Source organism: Neopelma chrysocephalum, unplaced genomic scaffold (genome assembly GCF_003984885.1).
Source record: "Neopelma chrysocephalum unplaced genomic scaffold, ASM398488v2 Primary Assembly neopelma1_22, whole genome shotgun sequence".
In the NCBI taxonomy this organism is placed as follows: Eukaryota; Metazoa; Chordata; class Aves; order Passeriformes; family Pipridae; genus Neopelma; species Neopelma chrysocephalum.
In genome coordinates this window covers 24012863-24034342 of record NW_020897689.1, presented here as the reverse complement: position 1 = coordinate 24034342, position 21480 = coordinate 24012863, and the positions used below count along the sequence as shown (strand labels likewise).

The 21480-nt window shown below is 41.3% G+C and overlaps 1 protein-coding gene across 1 annotated transcript in view; it reads right to left on the bottom strand.

Annotated features, from left to right (window-relative positions):
* ANKRD29 (ankyrin repeat domain 29) overlaps window positions 1-21106 on the bottom strand; it is a 29469-nt gene extending 8363 nt beyond the window's left edge. The window contains exons 1-6 of the mRNA XM_027675177.1: window positions 21039-21106; window positions 15204-15314; window positions 13242-13340; window positions 11299-11397; window positions 5222-5320; window positions 2429-2527 (exon numbers count right to left, since the gene is read on the bottom strand). Of these exons, the coding sequence (XP_027530978.1) occupies window positions 2429-2527; window positions 5222-5320; window positions 11299-11397; window positions 13242-13340; window positions 15204-15314; window positions 21039-21059 (528 nt within the window). The 5' untranslated portion in view covers window positions 21060-21106. The remainder of the gene's footprint in view (window positions 1-2428; window positions 2528-5221; window positions 5321-11298; window positions 11398-13241; window positions 13341-15203; window positions 15315-21038) is intronic.
* Window positions 21107-21480: the final 374 nt, after the last annotated feature.

Genomic DNA, 21480 nt, shown 5'->3' with positions numbered 1-21480 from the left:
CCAATGTAACTTGTAACTGACAGTGAGAGGCATCTGGCATCAAAACTGCCCCATCTAGAGCTACATTCCTCATGACCAACACACCACCTTTGAACAAAGTATAAATTGGTTTGTTAGTAAGAAAGAGACTTAAATCCATCCAACCATTACTTGACTAATTAAACAGTAGAAAAGTTCCATTTGTTAAGGAAATGTTTCAGATTACAGTGGGCCCAAATACAAATGCCACGCACTTATCCAGGCATAGTCTTAGCAGGGATCGGAGGTACCCTGAAGCAAAGTAAGCCTGTCCTGCTGGAGATGAAACAGAGGAGCCAGGAGGAACAGTCACACAGAGACAAGTCTTTGCCTCAACTAAGATTCAAAAATGCCTCGTGAAACATTATGTTGTAGAAATTGGATTAGAGAGCTAAAAAAATAGTGTCAGAAAGAATTAGCTGGTGCACTACAATTACAGTTAGCAGAATGCAGTTTTTATGGCAACACAGTTCAGCTAAATCTGACGCTCAACAACTATTTTGAATGACTCAAAAGGCATTAATGCATACCTTGGTCTCTCCTTCTACACTGATCTTTTAGACTGTGTTAATTAGCAGGCCTTAACATTTCTTAATCTTTTCTTGGGAGACAACGTGAAGGCAACCTAGGAGCAGCTAATGCATTGATCCAGGGAGTAGCTGCCAGCACAGCTCTGGTGCTGGGAGGTGGGGGTAGGGACAGAAAGAAAACTACTTTAGTTTGGGCACTTAAAATACTAATTTTGTTTCCTTACACCACAGCCAGGACTGTACACAGACACCTACAGATGCAGCAAAAGTCATATATAGATCAGTCTCTGTTGCCAAGCTATGATTTGTCAGGCTTTCAGGGTAGATGAAAGGAAATACTGAAAATACCTGGCAAAGCCTGTTGCATGCTATGTTGTCCACTGTTATTAGAGTTTTCACGTTCATTTGCTCTTGCCTGCTGATTTTTCACTTGCTGCAGTCAGTGATCACAGCCACCTGGCAGACATACATGACCGACTGCGAGGACAAGACCTTATCCCATCAATTTCAAATGTGCAGTGAAGACCCAGGACAGCTACTTTGCCTGAGGGTTTCAGCAGACCACAGTGGAGGCTCTCTCAAAGCAGGTAGAGATTCCTGAGAAGCCCTGTCTCTAACCAAACATTTCTACATGCTGGGTTGTAAAGCTAGCTGTGCAACTGCCACATCTGGCTGTTTTGGCACTGATTTTAGAGTCAAGAAACAGCTAAACAATTACAAAACCCTTTTTTTGGAAATCAAGAGAACTTTTATAACCTATCCCATGGTTAGTTTAACACCTAGAAAGCCTCTTGCACTCTTAACACCAGCATCCAGCGATTCACGGTGGATCCAGCCCTTAAACCCCTAGCAGGGACCTCTGAACCAGCCACAAATCTAGCTCAGATATATCATTTAATGATCAAACAACAGCCCCATTGCTTGCAGAGGAGCTAATTTCATGCTTATGGCTGCCACTGGTCATATGTGTTTGCAGGATCAAGCCCACTAGAGTAACTAGCTGGAAATGGGGAGAAAGGCTTTCCACATGTATCAAGAACTTCCAGAGATGAAGGTAACATTCATGCTCAAGTTTCAGAGTGCACAGGGATGACAAAGTAAAACAAACAAACAAAAAAGTAAAACTAAAAATAAAAGCTTTTGTCAAAGATCAACTTTGACATCAAAGCCACAGTACTGAAGCCCTGGAGATTTCAATATATAGATAATATACTCCCCCTAGAATTCATGATTTTCAAAAGCTTTTCCAAGAATTTCCAAAAGAAATCACTGATGTGGTAGGCTGTGTAGACCTTCACAAGTAACATGGTACCACACAAAGGGATCAGTAGTTGCAAAAGGTAGTGCAAGGCCCTTATATTATTATATACAGCTTTATTTTGACTTAGTTTAGTCCCTGGCCCAAACGTGCACATAGTTCAAACCTGTTCAAATGAGCAGTCAGTGGTTTGATCTGTTTTAGAATCATAGAATCATTTAAGTTGGAAAAGACCTCTAGGATAGAGTCCAATCATTAACCCAGCAGTGCCAAGTCCACCACTAAACCATGTCCCGAAGTGCCACATCTACACATCTTTTAAATACCTCTAGGGGTGGTGACTCATGGGGTGTAAGCACAATGGGTGCCGACCTGGAACAGAGCTTTCAGTTTCACTTCTTCCAAAAATGGTCTAGTTTGCGTGCGAGCAGAAATGACTGAGATACTCACTTCAAAATCACATTATCAATCTGAACTAAAACACAGAATGTGGGCACAGCCATGAACTCCCTTCTTGTGAAACACCTCCATGGTAACCTAATGCCTGGACAAAATTCCAGTGTTAATTTTTCATAACTGTAAAAAATTAGAACCCAGCTCTGCCCTGAGGTGTTGAGCATACCTGCCGTGGCTGGTTAACCTTTGCTCCTGAAGAAAGCAGCAGTCGGATGACATCCAGATAGCCTCCTTGTGCCGCCAGGAAAATTGCAGAAGCGCCATCCTAAGAACAAACACATCCACCTTATATTGTGTTGAAATGATGCCATTTTTCTACACAAAACCAAATCAAACTGAATCAAGTTCTCATTCTTAAGTCAGTATGCTGTGTAACAGAAGATAAAAAGCCATGCTCAAGAAATAATTACCAAAATCCAAAGTCTAGTTCATAATAAACTATAGTAACATTTTCATTCAGTATACACAAGTATATCAAACTGAGCTTTAAATTCTGGGTCTGGAATACCAAGAGTCTAGTTCATTGAAGCACTGATCAACATAACTAGAAATTAATTCCTGTATAGCAATATAGGTTCATTTAACTTTTATACGCTCATGCAAAGTGTTCTGCTACATAGACACATGGTGAAAATATGTTCAAGTACTTCGCAAAACTGGAGACCTCAACACTGAAGTCTGCTCTTGAGGCTGAAGGAGTATGCCATACTCCTGTGCTTCCCCAGCAACTACCATGTCACTGCTCTGGCACATCTTGTAGAAGAGACTTCACCTGTAATATAGCAATCTAAAAGTATTTCATAGCCCTATCAGAAACCAGAATTTTCCTACAAAAAGCTCGTGAAAGAACAAATTTTGAACAAATACAGGATTTTATTTTTCTTCTATATGTCTTTCATGTGCAGATGTTCTCAGAATTTGACTTCACAGAAACTTCTCCCTTGGGAAGAAAATTAAACGTCGTATATCATTAAGTTTTTTTGATGAAACATATTCAAACAGCGTTATAATCCATTCAACCAACTAGAAATAGAAATCTGTATTGAGGGTGGAACAGGTGTTTACCCATCATATATCCACAGTACTCAGCACAGAACGTGCTCGGGCAAGTTTTTCCAGAAGCTGAGACTCAGTTTAAATAGAGACATGAATGAACCCCCTCACTGCATCTCAGATGTGCAAGTACACATCTCATGCCAACTCAGGCAGATGCTTATCACAAAAGATAGGGCATTTTAATGAAAGCCTGTTGTTGACCTCACTGGCATATCACCAAGTTGGGACTGAATGCTGTTGTCTGCAGAAAGAGTGCTTAGCTACTCCTCTTCCTGCAAAACTCAGCACAGACTTGGTGAAGCATGAGCTGAATATAACGCCCCAGGGACTGAATTTAGAGTGTCTGACATTGATTGCAAGACAAATGTCCTGGTAAACAAAAGAGGTGTCTGCTGGCACTATAAATGCACACTCCTGTGCTCTCTGAGGGGCTGTTTTCTCTGGTTGCTATGTGAGAAAAAGTGTGATGGCTTTGCAGGCTTCCCCCAGAGACAGATATAGTGAGAACATTTCAATTTAAAAAGTAAACAAGGTTCTGTAATATTAAAAAAGCTCTTTATTGTAGCATCAATCAAGATGGAGAATCCTGCATTCCCTGACACCTATTTGGTTTGAATTGATACTGCAATGAGAAAGCTGTCTTGAGGCTATAACATATTTCTGCAAGAAATACTTCTTAATTAAGTTATTCTCTTGTCTTCTGCCCTCTTGAACCCTCACCTGAGTCTATTTAAGACTAAAACATAGATCTCAATGGTTTTGGAAGGAGTATCCAAAGGTATGCTGGAAATCCCTCTCATTTGGTTGCCTGCCAGTGAGACTGCCATCCAGATACCACTTTGCAAATGCAGCTTGGCCATGTCCCACAAAACACTTATTTTCAAGAGATTGTGTTCTTATTTTCTTAAGCAGCTGTTTCTGACTGGCTTTGCCCAATATCTGTGAGCAATAAAAATACATTTCTAAATCCAATTGCAAATATAGCTCATTTCCAGGAGAGACAACAAGGAAGTTATTTTACTGCCTTCACCCCTGGGTAAGTGTCTGCAGGTGTGGCAGCATGGCTATTTTTAAACTGAGTGGCAACCCCTGGGATTACCGTACAGAGGTATGAATCACTGCTCTCAGATTAGAAAGACAATTGCTATTTGCACAGCAGAAAGGGAGGAACAGCCTTCTTTATAAATAAAGGGTGAGAGCAGCACCAAGATGGGGACCCCCCATATGACCATGCACAGCCTCCAGCCCCCAGTGCACAGCCCCCAGTGCGCTGGTGACTTCTGCAGTCAGCAGCCCCTCAGCTGGGAACTGAGAGTGCAACAGCATCCTGCAGATCCAAAGCCAGTGGAAACAGCTAAAAAAAATTGTATATCCTGGGGGAAAAACTTCCTCTTTGTCAGTCTTGAGTGCCCTGGGGTAGGAAAGAGTGGTGGGAAGCAGAGGGAAAATCTGCCACTTGTTTCTGTTGAATGCTGAAAAGTTCGACTTATCTGTGTCTCTGTTGGAGTAAATTAAATCCAGAGCTTCATTGGCTCAATCCAACTTTCTGAAAAGTCAACTAAATAACATCAGTTCAGCCACTTTAACCATTCTTTGCCCAAAACACTGGCAAACTGGAGATTCACAAATACCAAATAACATAGTTCAGACCCAGATTTAGTACATACAGACACCAAACCAAAAGGCAGCCAAAGCACCTTTTGTGATTTTGTGCTACTTGCTCAGCATCATGAAAAGCAGACAGTTAACAAAATTCACATCTTAGAAGAGCAGAGTACTATAAAACCACAACATTTGGCAAATGCCTCTCTGTGCTGGAGCCAGAGTGTCTGCTGTTGTCCAACCAACAGCACATTTGTTCCACCACCATCACTGTCAATATTATGTGTGTTGAATAACTCACGTAGAGCTGATCGTGAATGTTGGCGCCGTGCTTCAACAGAGTTTCCACTACTTTTGCGTGACCATACTGACAGGCAGCCAGAAGAGCCGTACCTCCATCCTGTGAAAAAGCAAAGAATGGGTACAGCCAGGTGAGAGGGCACGTGCCAAAGGCTTTAAGGCTTTTCAGAATTTGGCTCACGGCAGTTTTATAGTGACTAGCTACTGAATCTTTCATAATTTTAATACCAAGTCTTGCCACATAAATCTTTAAACTTGGCTCTGTCATTATTTTTCCTGAGTTTTTTAGGAGGGATAGGAACTAAGAAAATTCTAGGTCTTTTCTTCATCTTCTGCCTTGCCACTAGAAGTTTTGTTCCCTTCACAACTCCAAGCACCTCCATGTCTCTTGCTTTTACAGCCAAATCCCTCAAGCCTGCCAAGCTCTTCCACTGATGGAAGAACAGCACACCTTTCCCCTGCTCCAAAGCCTATGGATCATCTGCTCTTCTTTGGCCAGAACCTTGTGCCCTGTTGTGTCCTGCCTCTCATTTTGGATTTTTGGACTGAAGACAAGTAGAGGGCAAGGGGGAAGAATTTTAAAGTATGCTAGCTAATTGCAGAAGTGTGAATTGGACCAAACCCATGACCCTGTTACCTCTGCTTAAGAAACAATCCCTGCAGGTAGGATCAATCCCAGGCAGCTATAGTTGCCGCACATCACCACTGAAGGGAGACCTAGGCACATGCATCAAATCCTGCTTGTAGAGACACTCCCTTGGGAGTCATCTGAGAAGGGAAGCACCTCAGGGTTGCTGGCAATTGACTCTGAACCAACTGAAACAAATGAGATAGCAAACATAGGTCTTGCCATCTTAAGTGAGCTGTGACCCACTCAAAAATTACCAGTATTTCTGACACTGATATGGAGAGAAAGTTCTTCTGCTTGGGATAGAACCATGCCATCGTGCAAAGATGATGCACAGCCCAAAACATCCACACCACAGGTCTTCTCTCTCCTCCCCTGCATTCGCCCAGTCTCCAGCCTCTCCTCCACAAGATAAGCTATCTAAAGTTCAGATAAATGGTTTCTAGAGCTGTTATTAATGTGGCCACAAGAGTGTGTTTTCTCTCAGACTTGTTCTCTGAAATAGCTCTAAAGTTTTGTCTGAAATTTTCCACATAGACAGATATCCACAAAAGCAGTTACAGCTTGAATGGCCTAAATGGATCTTTTATAATGGGAAGTGCCAATCAAATTTATTAGTCGGTAGTTCTATTTCATGGCTATATTAGCCTCATGAAAACTCAAGCTCTGACATGACTGAAATAACCCACGGGCATTGTTTATAGCTATTCTCAAAACCTCATATTTACCCTTCCTCACTATGACATTGAAGAGCAAAGAACGCTTGAGTGTCAGAGAAATCACAGATGTGAGGCTGTTGTGTGACAGTCTAAGGATTGCGTACTAATTCTGGATTATTTGAGTAAATATAGTGTGTAATCAGGTCAGTGGAGTTAAGTTTCTCTATAGATACAATGAGACGTTAGACATTCCTGCCAAATTAAACTACTGTAATTTAATAGGAACTGCTGGAACAAAACACAAAAACAATCACTATTGTTCCTGGATTAAAAAACACCTTATACACACTTAAAAGACAATGGAAAAGCTAATAGCTTTGCGAAACCTGTTTCCTGTCTCCAACCAGCCAAAAGCCATGTTTGCTTGAGTGGTGACTTACCAGATCAGAGGGCTACAAACAAAACCCAGACATTTTTAAAGACTCGTCCCCGTGAAGGAAATTGAGGGAGAAAGGTTAGTGAATTAAGAAGAGAAACTATGATACCCAGATTGGAGGTTCTCTGTGGAGAGGCAGGGAAGGATGAGTTTTAGGAACCTTAAAAATGTTGAGGTTTCCTGTATGGAGGGTAAATAGGCATGCTCAGTGAGTTGCATATGGGAAAAATCTGTTTATTATTTTATGATCTGACTTTTGTTTTCTAAAATTTTTGTGTTTTCAATAAACTCTTCTTATTTCTAGAAGATTGACTGGTTATTACCATAATTTCTGTAGGGAACCAAATGACAGGTCCCAAATAAAAGACAGGCCTGCAAAGCTAACCACAGTTAGCATGGCAGAGCTAAAGACCAGCTTGGAATCCAAATGTGTGATCCCACCCTGGGAGATGTGACAGCTTGGGGTTTAAGGGCAACACTACCTCCCAAGAGATGTCTAAGTGACTCAAAATGGAGATCCTGATCAAGTGTTTGGTTCAATCCAGTGAACGGTTTTAGACAGAGACATTTTTTTTCAAAGAATAACACAATTCCAGAATATACCATTCGGATCTTTCAGATTAGAGGGACCAAGTTTTCCTAGATCAGCCTGATCAGAGTCCAGGGGTCAGAAAAAAAGTATTGGGTGGTTCCCAGTGGCCAGGATCAGCCATACCTTTTCCAGTGCTGCTCCCACCTTACTGTCTTAGTCAGAAAATGCCTTATTTCTAACCTGAAAAGGCATATTTTCTTCCATCTGTCCACTCTGAGTCAAATATTTACTGTGTCAGAAAGAACTGGGTAACAACTTCTTGGCTCAAAGATTTGGTCCCTGATCAGGAGGACAACTGAGCTCAAAGCTTCCATCTGGCTTTCTCTTACACTTTACTCCAGAAGGCTGTAGCTGGACACCCCAATGTTTTACAGACCATGGGAAAGCAGATAAATTATGGAGGGAAAAAAAGTAAATTACAGAGTTTTAACATCCCTTTCAGCCACGTGATTCCCTCTTTCCTTTTTGGCTTCAGCTGAGACAAGTAAAAAGCTGAAGCAGCATCTTTGGTACTGGCAAGCTTCTTGGAAACTCTGAGCAGAGTAGCAAGTGGGAGCTGGACACGTGAGCAAGCACTGAGGCGCTCCCGGGGCACTCGCCCTTCTGCAGTGGGCAGGAGGCTGTCGGTGCAGCCTCTGAGAGAAAGCACGTGGCCTTGGGTTCATGTCATGCTCATATCCTGTTTTCCTGACACAATGAAGCTTCTATTACTCCTGCATGGGAAACCCTTCCAGCTCAGATAGGAGCCAGTTCTCTCAGCTACCTCTGCAATTCTTCCCCAGAAATCATTTTTCTTACGCCCAGTCTGTCCTCCCCACTGACAGCACATAACAGCAGCTGCCAATCTCCAATATAAGTAACTGAAACAGCAGCACCCAGTAAGACCACTCTGTCTATTTGCCTACCTTTCCTTTGCCTGTCATTGTCACCTGAAAGTAGCTTAGAATTATATGTTGTTTTACCATCTCTGAAATATGCTACAGGGGAGGGGAACTGATCTTCTGCAATCACTACCTGCTGAAAAATAGCCTCTAACATACCGCTTGACCTGCAGTACTGCTCAGAAAACAGGGTTTGCCACCATACAAACCCTTTTAAGAACCCACATGTTTATAACATGTATCAGAATAAAAGAAAAAAACTTTCCATCTATGTTACATACTTTTATGGATGCCAGACTGGGACAATGCAGAATAATATTATTGACTAATATAAATATATAATATATAATAATTAACCTTCAGTAGTACTATCCATTCTCTTTATAACATCAGCTTTTATTGCTAATTATTTTATTACACTGTGTTGAATGCTTGCTCTGCCTGCCATAGTAAATGTCAACTCTAATGACACAAGGGGTAACAAGAATTGCATGCCTATATTAAGATAGTTCTCCAGCACTCTCGTATATGAGTAACAAATGTAGGAATTACAATTTACAGGTAAGTCCATGAAAAGATGTTGGGCTTTGCATTTCTTTGCTTTAAAATCTCTGTTTTCTAAGACACATTCAAATTTTTTTCTTATTTTAATTCCATGTCTTCATTTATAATAGAAATATATATATTCTTTGCAAATGGATCCATTTTGCAGTGCCCTTTAAAAACAGCCAGGATCAGCCATACCTTTTCCAGTGCTGCTCCCACCTTACTGTCTTAGTCAGAAAATGCCTTATTTCTAACCTGAAAAGACATATTTTCTTCCATATCGTTTCTGGGGTTTGGGAGGGATGGAGGAGCCTGTTACCTTGGTCACGTGTTAACAGAACAATGGAATAATTTCAGGCTATGAAAACCACATTATTGAATCAGAAAATTGGACTGATACAAAACCACACTAGCAGGCCAATAGAAGATGTGCACTGTCAATGCACTACATCTCACTGATGCCTCCTGCTCAAGCGCACACTGCTGCACAAAGTAGTTGGTTTCTCACCCAGTCTCAGTCTAAAAATTCAGTGGGTTACCAAAGTCTAGCCTGGAAGCTGTAAACATTTGGATTCCTGTTCTAGATCTTCATTTCAAAAGAGCTGCAGTACCCAAGCAACGAATGAGTGAAAGAATGAACATGGAAATTTCCAGGATAGGTCCCAGCATTAATGGTGCATGTCACAAAGCCCTCATACTACTGTCCAGAGAGAGAAGATCCTCACGGCAAAGAGGGCATGGACATGATAGTCTACCTCAATTTTTAAATAAGTGCCACTTTCATCTGACACAGGTTCATAGTAACTCAGGTATCCTTTGTTCAGCTTCTGAGAGCCTTTTCAGGCACTATAGCTTGTGTCATACTGTGAGTACTGAAGTGACCAATACACCTCTCGAAGAAGGATGAGAAGGAGGGAATACTTGGACAGGTATGTTGGGTGATGCTACTGGAAAAGAGCCTCACATGCACGTCACACACCAGTTTCTCATGTCCAGTGGGAGTTGGTGTTGTCTTATGACCAGCTGGTGTGGAAGTGGCAGAAAGCTGTAGTCTGGAGAGGAAGAGCATCCTGCAGCTTAAAAGATACTTTGGAAAGGCATATGGGCCAAGTTAGGTCTGGATTCAGAAGAAGAGACAGGCAGGAAAAGGGGAGCTGGGGGCAAAGTTTCAAGGTGAGCAACAGAAGAGCCCAAATTTGCATTTGTCCAAAGATGGAAGCCATTTGGAGCAGCTGAATGCAGAAATATTTCTTTTTAATTTAGATCTTTGCTCCCTTTTATCTGCCCTAGTGTATTACATCAATATATTTTGCATGCTTCATAAAAGATCATATATTGTCATGAAGGATCAGACAATTCCAAGCCTCCTGTTCACCTTCTGGATCAAGTCTTGGCCTCTTCACAAACTCCTAGTTTACAGGCTGTGGAAAGATTCAGTGAAAATGTAATTGTCACTCTAGACAGAACAAGGTATGAGCCTCTGACTTCCCAGCTGAATGCATGGGAAGATTCCCTTTCTGAATCTTGCTAAGCCTCACCTACATCCTGAAATAAAAGTCAGAGAAGCAATGCTTATTTTAATGTGCAGCTTTACGCTATAAATCTGTCCCACATGAGATTATTCAGCACTTTAAAATCCAGCTACTGTATTTAACATTGCAACCTTCTGCATTGCCAAGTTTCACAGCTGCACTTGCTGTTGTGTTGAACAGCTACAATTTCATTCATGTTTTTATTACTGATTGCTGCTGTGGTCAGAGAGCTTTTTGCCACAAGTATAGCTCCCTGGGGTACTGGAATACTACTCTAAGGGCATGTGTGGACTCTGTCCACAAAACCTCAGGATTTTTAGCCCCTGGAGCATAAAGAGTTGAGTTTCTCATGTTCCATCAATTTCCTTTGTATTTAGAGCCTACATTTCCAGGGACTGCAGAAAGCAGGTATGGATTGAGGGAATCATTCAAATCACAGTCTAGAGTATCTTGAAAAATTGGGTACTGTGGGATAAAGAACTATTCCTTCTTCAAACACAATGCTATGGGTCCCAAGATAAGTGACTGGCAAGTGTATTGGAGGATGGCTTAAGAGGAAAGACTGATATCACTATTAAGGGACAGATCTTTGATCAACTTATGCTATTAAGTCTAGGTAGTAAAAGCTAGTCGCAAGTTAATATTTTTACAATGTATTGCATTATGCATATTACTCAGAAAATGTTCAAGTGAGGAAATCCTTTTATCATCTTAGCACTGTTTTGTCATGTTTCGTGCGAATATGAAAAAACAGCCTTGATTGTCAGAATGTATCAGCATGCAAAAACAGACCCATCATCTTACTTTATTCTTAAATTCAGTGGAGGCTCCAAATGAGAAGAGAAACTTCACTACATCATTGTGGCCTTGTTGTGCAGCAAAGAACAGAGGAGTTGCACCTGACTGTAAGAGAAAAATGTATTAAAAGAACTCCAAACACATAACACACTTGACTGAATATACATGCAAATAATGACTGAGTATATATTTCAAATGAAAAAGTATTGAGCTCAATCAGTTGAATATCAGCTGAATGATGATTTTGAGGACTCCAGAAGACACTAGGTATCTTAACTCAGTCTTCTCCCCATTGCACTGGGAAATCTGTCCAGCATCATACACTTGAGTAAAATTCAAGAAGAACTGAAACCTCGTATTTTATTCAAGTTGTGTAACATACTGTCATTAACACATGAGCAAAGCAGGACCCCAAAAATCATTATGTAAGCTTTTAATGGTTGGACTGAAGGAAGAAAAAAGGGAAGGAAGGAAGAAAGAGAGAAAGAAAAGACACGCAGGTTTTTCTGACTTTGGGCTCTCTCATCCCACGTAGAACATGCAGAAAAGGGGAGCTACACATGAAATTCACTCCAGTACCAAAAGCCTTTACAATACCACATGGCCCCTTTAGACCAGTTCAGAACCTGGTTCAGTTCCTGGAGACACATTTATGGGGCACTCACTTCCCCAAGCTTCACTACAACTTCAGAGCACAAGAGCACTGGTTTGAGTATGTGGATTTAGTTGCAGAATAATGCCACTGGTCTTTAGGTCTTAAACTTCATCTGTTTTGCTCCTTTTCTGCAACGAGTGATTTTGGAGGCTTTCAATGTTTCTCTTTTTGTTGGCTTGTTGAATCAGTATATCCTGAGTGATACTCATGAGCAGCTCCATAAAACTGTTCTCAACTTTTTTTTTTGTAGCTGCTTTCCAAGCAATATTTACCTGGGGGAAGGCACATGTTTAAATACATGTTTTGTTAGAACAGGACCCCACTGAAAGACACTGACAATCATGGTTAGAGCAAGTTTAGGCCAGTAAGTGCAAAGACACTTATATCATCAACCATGGCATTCACTGACTCAGTAACTTACAGATGTCAGCACGAGATTAATGCTCTAGTTCCAGGTAACCAAGGAAAGTAAGAAACATTGGCTTGTATTGTTAGAGCAACCAGCATACTGCTGTCCTGCACTACATGCTGCCACCCCATGTAACTGCACGCTCTCCTTAAGCTGCTCTTAGGACCAGTACAACTGTGGTTATCCCAGAGCAATTCTGCTCTGCGTAGCCAACACACAGACCAGAGTAACTGCAAGTACTCCTTACAACCATTTGCATGGAGCATGAGTGAAAGGCCGTTTCCCAAAACCAGTCGCTGATGTCCCTTCCACAAGCAAGCATGTCATGGTGCAGGAGATGCCTTGAATGCAAAGCAGAGATGCAGGGAAGGGTATGGGTAATCAGGTTGTGTGATTGTTAGAGATGAGTTGTCTCAGACTAAGAGGCAGAAACTCCAAAGCATATTGAGTCAAAATAACCCCCATGCTACCAATGGCATCTACTCAATTTTAATGACCAGGCTGCAAATCAAAAGGTAAAGGACTTATCATTTATCCCATCCAGAGAGCTGTAAATTATTATGCCAATAAGTAAAACTGCAAATGCATAAATGGCATAACCTGGGGGGCTTACATCTCAGATGTAACTGACCCTCACAAACCATATGTGCTGAAAATGTTTGATAAGTTATTTTTAAATGTACCTCTGGCATCTCATTTTCTATTATAAACTCCAGATATCTGATTCCCTGATGCCGTCAGGAGAACAGACCCTGTTATACATGCACTGCACAGCAAGTGACAAAGAAGCAACTGGCAAAAAGCCACAGACAACTGTCTTTTATTATTTGTTATAAACAAACAGTCACTTAATCAATCCCTGTTTGAATGCAGAACTTCTCCTACCTCTCTCTGCAGATTGATATCTGCTCCTTGCAACACCAATTCCCGCACACAATCTATGTGGCCATAGTAAGATGCCACCATCAGAGCTGTTGTGCCAAGCTGGGGGTAAGGAAAAATAAGTCAGTACCTTCAACAGACACCTACAGCAATGAATCAGGCTGTCTGAAAGAGAAAGCACCTCTTCTGAAAAGCTGAAGGAAGCTTATGATCATCAAATAACTTGCTATCGTTTTAAACTTACTATCAAGAATACTTTGAAAATGAGCAATTAGCAGGTGTTTAAGCAAAAACATTACAGACTTGCCTGCAGCGTTAAGGCCTGACTGTTCAACAGATATGTATAAGAATACTTTGCCTTATTGCTCAACAGTAAGTGCCACAAGAATGAAAAGAATGGTTTTTTTATACACAGGCTTTTTTTAATCACAAGATTCCAAAGATCTTTGCATCATTTCCAGAAGAATAACCTTAGACACAGGAGCTGAGTGACTCAGCTGAGTCACTTATTCTGAGTCACTGTCAGGAGTAGGGGCTGGGTGATTTGAACACTAATTCCCTATTCAAACAATCAGAGCAAACTCACTCTGTGACTCCTCACATTATAAAAGAGAACCTTCTGTCCAGAAATATATTCCCTCAGTACACTATAAGGTCACTGTTCCAGTGAACCAAGTAAGATTGAGGTTATATGTGTGTGGCGTACGGACAATATGTGAAAAGCATATGTGAAAACCATATGCATGTAAGGATGAAACTCATACTTCTAAAACATTCCCACACAGCACTTCAATTTAAAGAAGAAATAGGTGACATTGCAAAAAAGAAGTATGTGGTCTTAATTGTACAAAAATAATTTAGTCTAGAAAATGTGTATATCTGATACAATTAATAATGCAGTGCAGTGTGAAAATTCTTGACCAAAGTTAGTCTTCTTTTGAGAAAAAACGAGCAGTAGTGGACCTTATTTTTTTACATTGATCTCTGTCCTGTTTACTTCAAGCCTCCATCTGAAAATCCTTCCCTCCCTGGCAGAAGGACAGTCATAGCACCAGCTCCAGAAGTACTGCAGGACAAATTCTTGCCTACAGGGCAAAAATGAAATGAAAATGAAAAGATAGGTTAAAGTCAATGTGCTTAAAAAAATCTCTTGCACTTTGAGGGTATTCAAAGTGAGAGAAGCTGTGGCAGGTTCATGTTTCAGGCTTGAAATGGCACTAATCCCGTACAACACTGGCACGACTCCATGTCAGTCAGTCCCCATGCCAAGTGAAAGAAACCTGGAACTTCCCAACCTCAGTTTTCTCCTGCTCTTTGACACAGCTTAGCACAATCAAGTATCTCACCATATGTTACAGGCAGAATAAAAAGAAATAGTCGCTATCTGTATTATCAACCCATTTCTAATCTCAAAACTAATTTCAACCCATGTCAATTACCATAAGGAAATGCCCATGAAATCTCTCTGTCACGTGTCTGGGCTCCTCTTTGCTTAGCAATCTTGTGCCTTCATGTTGGTGCCCAGTCCAGAGATACTGGAGAGGAGCAGGAAGAATTTAGCAGACCACTAGTTCTTCTAATCATGAGGAGTTCTGCTAGCTGACAAAATCATTGCTACCTGGGCTTAACTGAGCTAACTCTTCACTGTGATCTATTACTACAATGACATTTCTTTGCAAAGAGAAGCCCGAGGTGCTAGGATCTGTGTTTTAAATGTCAGCCCCACAAATAACTGTGTAAGACACATTTTTGAATGCTGGCAAATTCTTAACCCCTTGCCACTGATGTAAATCATGATCTTAAGTTTCAAACTTGCTTCCTGACAAGAGAAGGTTTTAAATCATCCCTAAGTGCCTTAAGACTCTCAAATGTCTCATGTTAGATTCCTACCACACCCTCTGCACAGTGGACTACGGAAAGTGATGCAAAATCAGTGGTGTGGGTGTAGGTGCATTGTGTGCATACGCTGTCTTTGCAGTCCACATCTACTCGTCCACTGTTCAGCAGCAGCTGGAGGAGAGCCAGGTTTCCTTTTCTTGCAGCCCAAAAGGCAGCATTGGCAAGTGGTGTTTCTTTCTGGTGAAAAAACAGAAAGAAAGAAAAAAGAAAAAAAGCAGAAATAAACCATTTTGGAAGATACATTGGACAAACATACACATTGCATACATTCTGCATTGAAGCCAGGCAAGTTTCAGCTTAGCATGCTGTCCTTTCAAGCCCAGAGCACAGAAAGGAAGCTAATCTAATTTCTTTGTGCAATTAAGAGATTAGCCTTCCTGTGCTACCTCATGTTGTTTCAAGTCTTCCCTATGTCCATGGCAGCCTATATCTCTTAAATTGCTCTGTAATGAGAGATGATGATGCTAGACCACAGGGAGACATCATAGAAAACAACATACTAACTGGTACCTGTATTGTCTGCTTCTGTGGTGGGGCTGGCCACAGTTAGGCTGAAGTATCCTGCTGACATGTCCTGCTGCAGGACATCCTGTTGGGTTTCAGGTCAGCTTTCTGTCATCTCCTTCTTTTCTGTATATATACTTCCAGTACAGGAAAAGTATTGCTCATGTGTTTCCTAGACTGCTTGGTCTGCCTCCTCCCTGGAATTAACACCCTGTAACTGTGGGCATGTGTGATATCTCCTGGGTGATGCTAGAAAATCTGGCTGTTTATAGACTTTTGGATTCATTTACTAGGTATGCAAGACAACATGAAAGGCAAAATTAAGAAACTCTGTAAACTAGATAACACAGGCCACTGCTGAACAAAATAATAGTAATATAATACTCTTCTGAGGCTTTCTTATTCTTAGAAACAATGCCACAGTGTGAATTCTCCTGGGTAGGAGCAAATTATCACTGTCCCAGCATAGGAAGAGGGCAGGAAAAAAAGCCATGGGCTTTGCTCTTAACCTCCTTATCTGATCCATGCAAAGAGCTGCCAATATGCTGCCCTGACAGGTAAGCACTGTGATGAGGGGAAACAACACTGTGATGGCAATGATACATATCCTAGAGAAGGCTCATGCTGCTGATTTTTTAATAAGGCCCCAAACCACCAACTGTTCAGTAAAGTATCACTTCACTGATAGTCACTTATACCAAAAACAGAGTCAAAAATACCCAAGGGCCTTGCTTTCCAGTAAATCCTGCCTTCATAAGAGAGTGCAGAGTGGATATAAAAGTCAATCATTCAGCTTCAGAAATGTAATAGACACTTCTCCTTGTCTAAATGTCAATGCACACATGTAATGTGGTAGAGAATCAGGATTTAATGGTTTTACGGTTGATACTTAAAATGCACATATACAGCAGAGCTTAAATTGCTCCCTTCACTGACATACAGATAATAAACTTTGCAGAAACCAGCAGACACAAGACAAATCATGACTCTCAATCTATCTCAGGTCCATTGCACTGAGCACTTTCCTTGGGATGCATTTTTAATATTCATAGGTTTGAAAATAGGCAGCTGTTTGAGATGAGAGAAGTTCCAACAATTCAATAAATTATAAGTCTCTTCCTATGAATTGATAACAATATTTCTTGTACCAGCACACATAGCTGCAGAAGTCTGAATATTTTGGCAAGCCCAATAAGCTAAATTCTGGTCTTCCCTTCACAGCTCATGGATTTCCCTGGAGAATCTGTAGATAATGTTGATCAAAGAAGAGCTTGCAGTTTATATCCTCCTTGCAGGCAGTGCTGTAGTGTCTTCCTATCTTTAGCCTTACAACCACTAAAATTTTATGTAAATGCAAACAATTGACCCAAACACACAGTGGCCCATATTGCCCTTTTTCTTCTGATTTATTAGACAGATATTTATAACTTATATATAGAGCTGGCAGTTAGGAATATTGTCTTATTGGCTGTATCACTATGATATTCAGTGGAAAGCTATTGCAAAAGAATTATATTTAGACCTTACAGAATGGAAAATCAAATTCTTTACCTTTTATTGTCTTACTCTATCCCTTAAAGTTTAGAAAGCTTTGGGGTATGGCAATATATCCATAAAGGGAAAGATTTATTTAATCCAGCCCAGTTTTCACTACAAGGGCACAGTAGCATTTTATTATTCATACCATACACCACCACCACCTTCATTGGTCAGGTAGGCAGCAACTGGAATCAATATTTAGGAACTCCTTACCTGCTTTCATCAGTTCACATGAGGAGAGAAAAGAACTAAGTGTCCAGTGTTACCTTGGGCTGGAAATAGAAGCCCAAAGTCTTTAGCCTTATGAGTCATAAATTCCTACCTCTTTCCCCCCCTGCCCCCTCCCCCCCACCCCCCGTAGTTCCTACAGTAGCTCTTCAGCAAAGTTGTCCTTGTGCTTTGGATCAGACCCAAAGAATGGAAGAATTCTCCAGTGTGTCAAGGACACAAAACCAGGTTTTTCCCTGTGGTGCTTTCAACTCAATTTGCAATGACTGCTACCAGTACTTCTACTACCCCTCGTGCTCCCTCATTGCTGGGGATTCCTTGTACAAAAGTAGAGTATACAGCACACACACCATTAACCATCCAGTGATTAGATTAAAAAAAGCAAATACAAATCTGAGCTATTTTATCTCCTAAAGTGAATGGTAAGTGCAAAATCATTCAGATGATAAAGAACAGCCCTGTTGAGCACCATGCGGCAATTTCTCTTCTGCTTTCAAACAAGGATTTATACCTCTGTCCTCTTCATTTTCAGGTGATATCAGCATTACTGACATCACTGATAGGTAAAATGTAAGACACTACTTTGGGATTAATAATCCAAATAACTGAATAATTTTTGAGCATTAAATGGATTTTAAACTGCAGGATGTGACTGCTGTTGTTCAGTTATGAACTCAATCTTGTTCTCATCAGATACATCTCCCTGAGACGTATGTTGAATGTCAAAAGATTAACTGGATAAAATTTTCACGTAATTCTTATTATAAAGATAGTCTGCTCCCAAAACATCCTTAAACTAAACAACTGATCCTCAGCACTGACAGTCTGGAACAGAATGTGATAAATGTTTGAAAAAGTGATTAGTTAATAGCTTTGGTGAAAACAGCTTGTTTCATTATGTCATTTGCTCCAGCATCAGCAATTTTCAGGATAAAATTTCCTTCACTTCATCAAGTTCTCTAAAGCTTTATTTCAAACTCTGGCTGTTCTATTAATTTTGATTGTTTGTGTGCTTTTACAAGAGCCCATAGATGAAAAGCTGGCATTATATTCATGCTGTATTGACATTAGAAAAAATACTTATTCAAAAATGGCCTAGAGGAAAATATATATTATAAATCTGACAAGACCATTTCTGTGCAGGGATACAGGAAAAAATAAATTGTGCTAATACATCTGTGTTATTTTAGAAATATTGAGGAGAAAAATATAATTTAAATGCTGTGACCACCAGCACCCTGGGCTACCTTTAACTTGCTGTTTGCAGAGAAAAGGCAGGTGACAGTGGGGTAACAGCTGAGGAGGAAGAGCACGGTTCTTAAACAAGGGTCTTGCAGATGAAAGAAAAGAGGCAGTAGGCAAAGAGAAAGAAAAGAGAGGAGAAAGAGAACACTAGCCCTGGCAGTGGTGTGTTCCTTTTACTGTCAAAATACAAGAAAATTCTGTTTTCTTTCTTAGTTTCCAATCCAGTCCGAATGGAAAGGAGGAATTGAGTGAAAAGTTTTAAGAAGAAGAACTGGAAATCAGGATCAAGCATGATATGATGGAAAAGGTTAGTGAGACTTAGGAGCAAAGAGTACTTTATTAGATGGCAATATATCTTACATGAAGGATCCCGATAAAAAAGAAAGGTCACTCAAGATATAAATGTTGGTTAGACAGGCAAAAGCTGGTAGAAGAAGAGAGAATAGTCATGTATATAGATAGTGAGAAAGAAAACAAATGGTACATCATGGGTAAGTAGAATAATAAGATGGAAAACGTGAATAGACAGTGGCAAACAGGGATAGTAGGGATCAAAGCAAAATACAGTTTTCTGAGAAAAAGAGAAAATGCAAATCAAAAAGACACAGAAAAGAGAAATAAAGCAGAGGGAGGTGCGGGCTGCAACTCTCCAGAGGGGCAGGAAAGCAGTGAGCCACCTTGAATAGGAGTACTTGGGGGGATACAAAGTGAGAAATAGGGCACAGAATAAGAGCTCACAGAGACATAATGGAAAATAAGACCTGAAGGATTGGAGAAAAAAACAAGAAGGAAAAAAAAAGGAGAAGAATACAAGAAGACAGGGCTGGCACCACCAGGAACATCCACATCCATTAGGGTGGATGCTTGTGAGAAATAAAGGTGGAAAAAAACTCACTGAGATAGAATGGAGAGACAGAAAAGACTGAGACTAAGAAAAAAATGGAGGTATGAGACCATTACAGGACCAAAACAGGAATAAACCACAGAGACTGCAGTCCAGAAAGCCAAGTATATCCTGGGCTACACCAAAAGAAGTTTGACCAGCAGGTTGAGGAATGTGGTACCCTCTACTCTGCTCTGGTGAGACCATACTTGGAGTACTATGTTCATCTCCAGGGCCCCCAAATTTTCACAAGGGCATGTAGTGACAGCACAAGGGGAAATGGCTTTAAACTGGAAGAGGGCAGGTTTAGATCAAAATAAATTATTTATTGTGAGGGTGGTGAGGCACTGGAATGGGTTGCCTAGAGAAGTTGTGGATGCCCCATCCCTAGAAGTGTCCAAAGCTGGCTTGGATGGGACTTTGAGTCTAGTGGGAGGTGTCCCTGCCCATGACAGAGGGGTTAGAATGAGATGATCTTTAAGGTCCCTTCCAACACAAACCATTGCATGACACTGTGATTTCACCACCAAGTGTAAGGCTGAGCTGCACTGTGAACAAAGGTATTGTCCTGCCTGCCAGGGCTATAACTGCAGGTGGAAACCACCTGCTACACCACCACCGAACTGACATGGTGCCCCTGAAGCACCAACACTCCATCGGGGAGATAACTTGACAGGAGTGAGAGGCAGGTACAGGGAATAATCCATCAAATAAAGTAATGTAATTGCACAAGCAATATGGCAAAGGACTGGCACTGAGTTGCTGATCAATAAGAGAAGGGCAAGCACAGCATCCAGAAAGTGCATAACTAAGGAAATGATGTACATCGATCATAAATATTATCTGTTAACACAATTAGTAAATTGCTGCTTGCTTCCTTCTTTGCCAAATAACCTTTTTAATCCTGTCCTCAGATTAAAAAACTTATTTCAGGCAATCTTTTGAAATGACAGCTCTTGCATGGGTTTGGATGGAAGAAGTACAAAAAGTGACAGGACTCAGAGCCAGCAAAGGGAATGAACTAGCTTGGCTTCAGTGGACACCACAGCCTGAAAGGAAGAGCACGGATAAAGGCTGCCTCCTAACTATTACACAACCAGCACCAGCGGAGACGGTTGGAAAAGTGAAGAGGAGGCTCCTGACTGCACCAAAACCCACAGCACGGGAGCCCGGCCACCCTAAAGCCAGCTTTACGCTCCACGGAGTCTCGCAGTTTATGTAACACAAGCCACGCACCCTTTTGGGGCTGTCAGCTGCGGAAAGCGTCCGCTCTATCAGCTGCCACCGCAGTACTCCCAGTGCACCCCATAGCCCGGGAAGGACGCTGCTGTTTTCTTTCCCTCCGCCCTAAACCACCCTCGTTTTTCCTAAAAAAAAAAAAATCAAATCAATCCCCGAACCCATGAATATGACGGAGCACTTCACGGGCTGCCGGCACCGCAAGCGCAAAACGGGAACCCAAAGGCGCATCCCCCCGCCTCTCTCCCCGGCGCCCGGCTCACCTTGAACGACATCCTGCACATCGCCGCGCTCCGCCTCCGCCTCGTTCCGCTCCGGCCCGCGCAGCTCGGTCCGCACCGCTCCGCGCTCGGGGCTGAGCGGGGCCGGGGCGGGGCCGGCGCCTCCCTCCGCATCACTTTGTGCTCAGGGGTTTCTGGCTATTATTATTCCCCTTTGAAGGTTTTTGGGGTTTTTTTTGAGCAGGAGGAGAATATTTGGGATTAATATTATTATTATCCTTAAGAATATAAAATTAGAAAATAGTGGAATATAATTAATTATTTTTAAGCATATAATTTCATATAGTTACATAGAATTTTATTCTATTGTTATTGGTGGTATTATTATTGTTATTGTTGCTGTTATTATTATTATTATTAGTAGTAGTAGTAGTAGTATCCCCCGGCTCCAGCAGTGGCATCCTGAGAAGCCAGCCCCCGCAGT